Genomic DNA, 8093 nt, shown 5'->3' with positions numbered 1-8093 from the left:
GGCAAATCACTTAATTTCCCTAACGCTCAGTTTCCTCATCCATAAAAGTGAGGCTAATAATACCTATAGCCCTTTAACTTAAAGCAAAGATCAAATGAGATGAGGACTTTAAAGTGCCATAGAGATTTCAGCCACTTTTATCTAAAGTACTTTTTTTTCTTTTTTAAAAATAGGGAGGTAGTAGTTTAATAGTGAATAAAGCCTTGCCTCTGTGTCAGGAAGATCTGGGTTGACATCCTGCCTCTGACACATATTGGCTGTGTGATACTGGCCAAATAATATAAATTATCAGTTCCAGTAACTCTCCAAGAAGATGAGCAGATAAAACCCAACATTTGAATTATCCATTCTCCTTAAGGGAAAAACAAAACAAAACTTAAAATTCCTATTTTTAAAAAATCTACGTATTTTAATTATAGGCATTTCCATTTTTCTGGGAGCTATATTTATTTTTGTAATAAATTGTAAATTTTAGAGTGAAAACTCAAATCCATAAGTAGCTGTATAGGAAATGCACTTTCCAAATTTCTCCAGGCACATACATGTTTTTACCCAGATCTGTATAAATAATTGATTCTTATAGAGATATGTAGACATCTGTGTTCAGTGTTGGTGCTTTATTTAACAATATCACTTAGGAGCATGCAGCCATAAGTCAGAGACCATGCCTTCTGTCCTTTTTTAACCCTCAAAGGACCTAGCAGAAAGCTTTATATGAACAGGTACTTCATGAATACTTAATTGTTTAATGATTTAACACCAATTGCCATTGACATGAATGTAAAAGTACCTGAAAGCAAGGCAGATGGAAGGGCAGTGTAATGTTTGGGGGACAACATTATATTTGGGCAGGACACCTATGTTCTGAGTTGCCACTAGTGAATTCTATAATCTTAGATAAATCACTTAAACTTTTTGGCCCCCCATTTCTTCATCTTTAAAATGAGAAAGATATGCTAAATAACCTCAAAGGTCCTTTTTAGTCTTAACAGTGTGCATTAAATATAAAATGTTAACAGCTGATTTTAAATGCAGAACACTCAAGATCTTGGTATATGCAAGGTCAGAGCTGGAGTTAACAAGCTTTGGATTCTTTTAATGCAATTCATTTTCAGAAATGAGAACAACAATAGGATCATTTTCATTCCCATATTTTTTTTTACTTAACAGAGGCATTAATTGTATCAAATTAAATGGAGAATCATTTTCTTTCTTTCTTTTTTTGCCCCAGCTCCCTGTTGAAATGTAGACCAATGGTCTGAGGTTGCCCAGAACTTATCTGTTTACTGCTTTATAGTATGGGTTTCAGTATGGGATGATGCAAACTTCAGGGTAGTTGAACATAATGTGGAAAGCAGACACTTCTAAGCACATTATGCAGTTGGCATGAGGAATTTATTCTATCTATGTACAAGTAAGCATTTATAGATATTTTGTTTAAAGTAAAGGACAAGTGAACAAAAACATTATTAGCTTGAGAACTACCAGCATAGCTTAAATTGTACCAGAACAGAAATTACAGACATTTGAAAGAACACCAAAACTTAAATAACAGATTGAAGGGTGTATTGTTAACAAAACAGTAAAAAACTGTACAGTGCAAGCAACACCTTACAATAAAATGTGATCAATGAAGCAGTCTTTCCAAAGGAAAACTGGGTAGGGCATTTTGAAACTTATGGGAAAAGGTATTAAAATCTCATAAATCCTCCATATCTCTTCTCCATTTCTGGAATTTCTTTGGAATAACTTTCTCCCTCTTCATCTGAAGGAAGGGAATCAGCAAAGCGCTTAAGAAATCCACCATATCTTTTCTGGTAATCCAGCCACCATTCAGGCCTTCCAACTCTTCTCATAAAGCCCCCGTATCTTTTCTGTAGCTCTTTTGCTTCATCTTCTAGTTCTGGACTTCTCTTGTAGCTTCTCATGAAGCCCCCATACCTCTTGCTCATTTCCTCTTCATTCTCATTACCTTCTCGGTAGTGCCCTGCTTCAGAGATGTCCCCTGTTCCCAGCAGCTCTTTTAGCAACAGGTCTGATGAATTGGCCAATGCATCATCATCAGAATCTTTCTTCATGAAGCCTCCATATCGCTTGGCAAGGATCTCTCCTCCATTCATCTCATCTTCTGGCTCCACTCGATAAAGCTCATCCATTTTCTTCATGAATCCTCCATATCTTTTCATGAAGCCCCCATACTTTTTGGATAGAAGATGACTCTCATCTTGTTTGCTTTCTCCTTGGTTGTTGGTACTTTCCTGAGAAAGATCCATCTTGGTCAGTTGCAGAAGCTCCTTACAGGTGTCCCAGGCTTTGGCAGATGGCAATTTCCCTTCACATTCTAATGTGCAAGCCTGTGAAAAAATGATTTATCCAATGGTAAGATATTGCTTGGATTTTGCTAAAACGATACAATTACACATATCTTCTATTCACAACAGTTCTAATTCTTAGGAGTTTACTTAGGTCGGCTTGAAATTTTTGAGTTTATTGATATTAGTCCTTCTTGCAGAAAAATGTTCCCATAATAAAGTAATCTATATTTTTTAAAGGATAGGGACAGAGATGAGACCTATCACTTCATTGGAATGGATAACTCTTTATCAATAAATATAGACATTTTCTCTACAACATATGTCCTTTGAAAGTTGTCCAGTGCACTGAGGGGTTAAGTGATAAGGATTACAGTGTCATGTATATCAGAGATAGGACTTAAAATAAGATATTCTTTGAATTACCAGTCTCTTTTAAATAGTTAGCAAGTTCTTTATTTTACCTTTTTTTTAATTACAGATAACTAGAATTCAAAAGTAGTTGTGGAAAAGTCTTAAAATTTAAAACTAAGCTTGATATTACTATAGGATGACTATGTTAAATTGAAATAGAAATTTTTTACTTTAGCCTTATCTACTATTTTTATTTTAATTTTTGTGCTGAATTTTGGCTTTGAAATCTCACATTATTAAAATATTATAAATATGCAAGCTTGAAGTTTTCTCTTTTCGTAAACACTTAGTCGCTGCAAAATTGAAAGTCTTTTTTAATGAGTAACATGTTACTCAATAAAAAAGAAATGAATCTGAATACCATTTTTCTCTTAATTCATTATGCAATAATTAAATCCTAACCAATGTAAGACCTAGGAGGAATGATATTATTAAGTTCTCCTCAAAAGTTGATTGCTCAGTGTGTAAACTCTTCTAAGAGATCATCTCAGTGATGTGTTTTTGATATAGGTCTCATAAATTAAATGCCTATTTTCCATTTATTGATCAGCTATTAAGAGTGGGTGTTCAATTAAAATGCGGTGAATTAAAATCTTACAAAAATATAGGATCATTGAGTTGAAGTTAGAAGAGTCACCAAAGGACATCAAATCTAGCCTCTTATTTTGCAAATTACAAAATTGAGGCCAAGGGAAGAGAAATGACTTACCTAATGCCACACATAGTAGGTATCAAAGCTTCTATTTTTTGAGGTAAGAGCTATTACTCTTTACACAATACTATGCTGCCTCCAAAAGACATGATCCTGAGACTGAGTCCCATTAATTGAAGTGATTTGGGATTTGGAGTCAGAAAAATTGAATCAATACTTTTGCTTTGATTTTGTGCAAGTAAATTCTCTCTTGGTCATAGCTTCCTCATCTACAAAATGAGGAGGCTGAGGAGAATGACCTCTAAGGTCTCCTCTGGCTCTAAATTTTAGTTTCATATTCTAATTTTTAAAATAAGTTTTTTTTTGGAGAAAAACAGGTTAAGAAGGAGGAAAGTAATGTAGTTAATAAAAAAAGTATAAACAGAGTATTTTGTAACATTTTTAACCTTCTTTCTCAAAACAAATATATAATATCTGTTATAGCTAAAAAAGGCTATCCACTTTTAAAAGAATTATCTAGTTTAACAGTACTTGAGTACTTTAATAGTAATTAAAGTATTGTGATTGTTCTTCTAGATTGGAAAAAATCATGTCTCCTCAAATCCCTGCTTTTTCTTATAGAAAACAGGTTCATGTAGGGATGATGATGTCCTTTTTTTGTTAACTACCTTGTATCCTCTATTAACTCTCTTAAGGATTTCTTCACAAATACATGGTATTGGTTAACAATTAAAATTTTCAGTGCATTTTTCATAGGAGCTTATCTCTCTACTATTGCAATTCTAGTGATATTAATTAGATTAGAATAAATCTAATTCTGACTCAAAACCCAAATTAGCTAGCCATTCAAAATGCTTTCCTAGGAGACTCTATTAGTTGTTGAGCAGTCCATCTGTGTTTTGCAAAGGACTCATAAGAAAGAATTCTAAACAACATCTAGGTAAAAATATTATCAGTTCATTTATAGTACTAAGGAATATTTTGGAAAATGCTGCTTTACTTTCAAATTAGTCCTTGAAAGATTTAGAAAGAAAAGGGAGAAAAGATACACAACAATCCATGGTGGTGAGATGTGGGGATAATTTAATCTTCCCACAAAAGAAAATGAAAAGATTAGTAGTATTTTGGAAATTAGGTGAGGGAAAAGATTAAAGAAGAAAAATAATTGGACAAGCAATGATAATCTTCCAAGTTACTTTAAATATAACAAGCAGGATATCTTAATCTTTATCTTAATTTTAGCTCATTAAGCTAAAAGATTAGAAATTCCCTTATCATTGAGACAACACATGTAGGGATAGGATAATGTATGCATTAGTATTAACATGTGCAGATTGTCCCATTGTACAATTGTGAAAGTTGGGTGCCAGAGCATGACTAAAGATGGGAGAGCTGTATAATCAGAAACACAGGATACATTTCTGTAGAATTAATGCCTGACTCTTCTTCCTCTATTTGTAGCTTTTGACATGATTCTATTCTATACTTAGTTTCTAAGTACAGTCAACCTAAAATGAAAAAAGAATGATGAAAGAATGATAAAGGAAAGAATGATATTTTATCATTATCATACAAATCTCTAGGATATAGTTTTGTTTGATAATTATTTTATCATTTAACAACTTACATGCAAAGTACTGAGTTAGATGCTGGGGAAAATGCCAAGATAAATAAGACAAGAGCTAGTTTAAAATACAGAAAATATGTAAATATTCAATAATATATAAACATTTTATAATAATTCAATATCTGCATAGAACATGTAAAGTAAAACTAGATTATTTTGTACAAGAAAATCTGCCTCTATTCTACAAAATGTTGATAACTATGTTGAATTTTTTGGATTACTGCAAATACCAGAGTACTGGAGGAGGAGTCCTTATCCCTCTATGGAAACTAAACCTTTACCATTGCTTTAGAAAGAGGTTTAGAAAAATAATTTAAATATCAAGACCCCATGCAGAATATAAATTTCTCAGGGAACCTGATTCTTTGTTTTGAGCCACTTGTTCTGAATTGGTCTTTCTTTACCCACCTGCACCTTGACCTCTTACTGTTTTCCAATATTGTCTTCAGCTATTCCCCAATATCTTCTGTTGAGTAAATTATAGTCTAATAATTATTACAAGATGCAAAGGTATATCACAATTGTCTTTCTGACATTTTCTCAATTCTTCTCCTCTACACTACAAACTTCCTGTCTTTTTTCTTTTCCCTTTATTTCTCCCTTCAGCAGAGGCTGATACGATTAAGTCTTTCAGTGAAACTTAATCTTGAGCCAGAAGGGATTTTTAAAGTCATCTAGGCAAATCGTGCCATTTTATAAATGAGGAAAATGAAGCCCAGAGAGGAAAATGACCAGCCAAAGATCCACAGAAATGGCAGAATTGAAATCTGGTCTGTCTCAAAATTGAGTGCTCTTTCTACTACAATTACATTGTCTAAAAAATAGTGCTTCTATTTATCCTTTAGATGAAATTTTTTGGAGATTGGCCTAACATTAGGGGCTAATGGAATGAGGTGGAAAGATATTTAGGAAGCAAGGAATTGCCATTGTGGGGACAAAGCTCTTGGGACAGCAGTAAGTTTGGTGCTCTCCGAGGTACTGAAAAAAAAACTGCCAGAGGATTTTTTTTTTTAAAGTGGACAAATCCAGTCGCTCTAGATACCCAATTGTTAAAACGCACAAAAAACTACACCAACCACGGATTCAAGACGGAAACAAAACATAATAGTTTCTGCCAACTGCCCATTCTTCTTCTCCTTCCCTCCTCCCCCCACCATTTCCCTTTCCCCAAAGCCAAAATTCTGAGCCAGATTTTCCGCGGGATACATAGTAAGCTTAACTCTGGAATTTATTCTCCAGTTCCTTCAGATGTAACAAGGGGACTCTATATTTTGGTGACGGAAACGTGGCTTATTACTCATTCTGCAATTAGGTAAAACAGAAACAAAATATAATAAAAAGGATTCCCCCTCCCCTATTTTCTCCTATCCCAATCTGAGCTCACCAATGGATTGATGTCCGCATGTTGTCCCAGACGGAAGGTGCAAGAGGTGCAATCCTTGCTGCATTCTGCCCTGATGGTCAGGAAGAGGCCAGGGCTGAGAGCCAGAAGCAAACTGCAGAGCTTCAGGAACAGCGCCATGGGCTGAAAAGAGAATGGGATGCGCAGCTCAGTCACTGTCTAACCATTATTATTATTATTATTATTTTGCTATCGTTAAGGAAAACACATTTTTTTCCCCCGATCCATGAATTCATCCTCAGATCACTCACATTCCCTACTCCTGGAAGATCCACACACAGGGGCAGCAGACATAGCACACTCCAACGTGTAAATAAAACATTTACCTTTTCTTATGAACTGTATCAGAAAAAGACCCAGGGCAAAGGGAAAAGGCTTCCGTCTCTACCTGCTGTCCGCTGACTAGGAAGTGAAACACCACGGTGGGATCTTTATTGAGACCACCAAGATAGATTGGGTTTTGTCCTTTCTTTCATCTGCAATCCTAAGAATCTTACCTTCCTCAGGACAGATTTTTCCCCCTAGAATGCTACGAACACTGGGAGCTCGCCAAAGTATGAGATGGAGTGGCCAGGCTCAATACCAAGACAAAATATACCAACAGAAGATTTTATATAAGTTCAGTCACAAAAAGGAAAAGTAGAGGAAGATAATTAAGAAAACAAAAGAGGAAAAGACTAGCAAATAGGTCCCTCAAACCCACTAGGAAAATCCAGTATTTTAGCAAAGTTTACTTACATAGATGCTGTTTTCAATCGAGTGTGGGCTAGCTGAAGTGCTTTGGTTTGCTCACCAAGTATTTATAGCGGAGCAGAGCAATTTGCCTCCCAGGAGAACGTCTAGAAGAAAGAAGATGGGGGAGGGTGAGAAGAGTGGAGGGGAAGAACAACACATGAGAAAAGCAATAGTCTACGGTTTGCCCTATCACAGCTCCTGGCGAACTTACTGCAGTCCCTAGATTAGAAAGTAAGGAGTTGCAGGAGAGTTTATGATATCTTTACTTACCGTCTTCAGCGGGTTACTGAAGTAGATGGACATGAAGAGCTGGCGAGCTCTCCACCTGAGGCAGTGTGGTACGAAGTGGATGGAGTCACTTTATAATATGTCAAAAAAAGGAAAAACTCAAGCGTCCCCCAATCGCCTACAGGCTCTAGCTGACGCAGGACCTACGAAATCCCACCTCGGACGCATTTGCTATCTTATTAACTATCATCACTAAGAAGGAGCTGAGCCAGACAATGTGGGATTGGATAGGATTCATATCCTTCTTTCCAGTGGGTAGGGAGGCTAGAGTGGGCTTGTTACTCACACATGGTAATTTGCTAGATATTTTCTACACATTAACCCTAAATCCTTTGGGAAAATTTTACTCTCAAAGCATTTTATTGGGGGGAGGCGGATGCGGAAGGGGGGTGATGGCCCATGCATTTTCCCATCATTCATCTGATGTTCCAGAGTTCAATGGGAGTGAAATGGAAAAGATTTTCATCAGAGGAATTTCTTAAATTTTTTTTTTTGGGAAATGGTATGTGTAAACAGCAGTGCCATATCAGGCCTGTCTTCTCTCTAAAACATTCTCCCAGGGTCACAGTTTCAAAGAACACTAAGGATCTTTATACTAATCCTGAATCATTTCCCATTCAGAAACTAGTACAGGCTATTTCTCCCCAAAATTAAAGCTTGTCT

General features: G+C 35.8%; 1 protein-coding gene across 1 annotated transcript; it reads right to left on the bottom strand.

Moving 5' to 3' along the window:
- Positions 1-602: 602 nt before the first annotated feature.
- Positions 603-7574, bottom strand: PENK (proenkephalin). The gene is made up of 4 exons (XM_012541312.3): positions 7413-7574; positions 7146-7246; positions 6390-6530; positions 603-2354 (listed from the first exon to the last, which is right to left on the bottom strand). The coding sequence occupies exons 3-4, from the start codon at positions 6525-6527 to the stop codon at positions 1692-1694; spliced, it is 801 nt and encodes a 266-aa protein (XP_012396766.1). The 5' UTR covers positions 6528-6530; positions 7146-7246; positions 7413-7574; the 3' UTR covers positions 603-1691.
- Between the last annotated feature and the right edge of the window lie 519 nt (positions 7575-8093).

Source organism: Sarcophilus harrisii, chromosome 1 (genome assembly GCF_902635505.1).
Source record: "Sarcophilus harrisii chromosome 1, mSarHar1.11, whole genome shotgun sequence".
NCBI lineage: Eukaryota > Metazoa > Chordata > Mammalia > Dasyuromorphia > Dasyuridae > Sarcophilus > Sarcophilus harrisii.
This window is presented reverse-complemented; position numbering and strand designations above follow the sequence as displayed.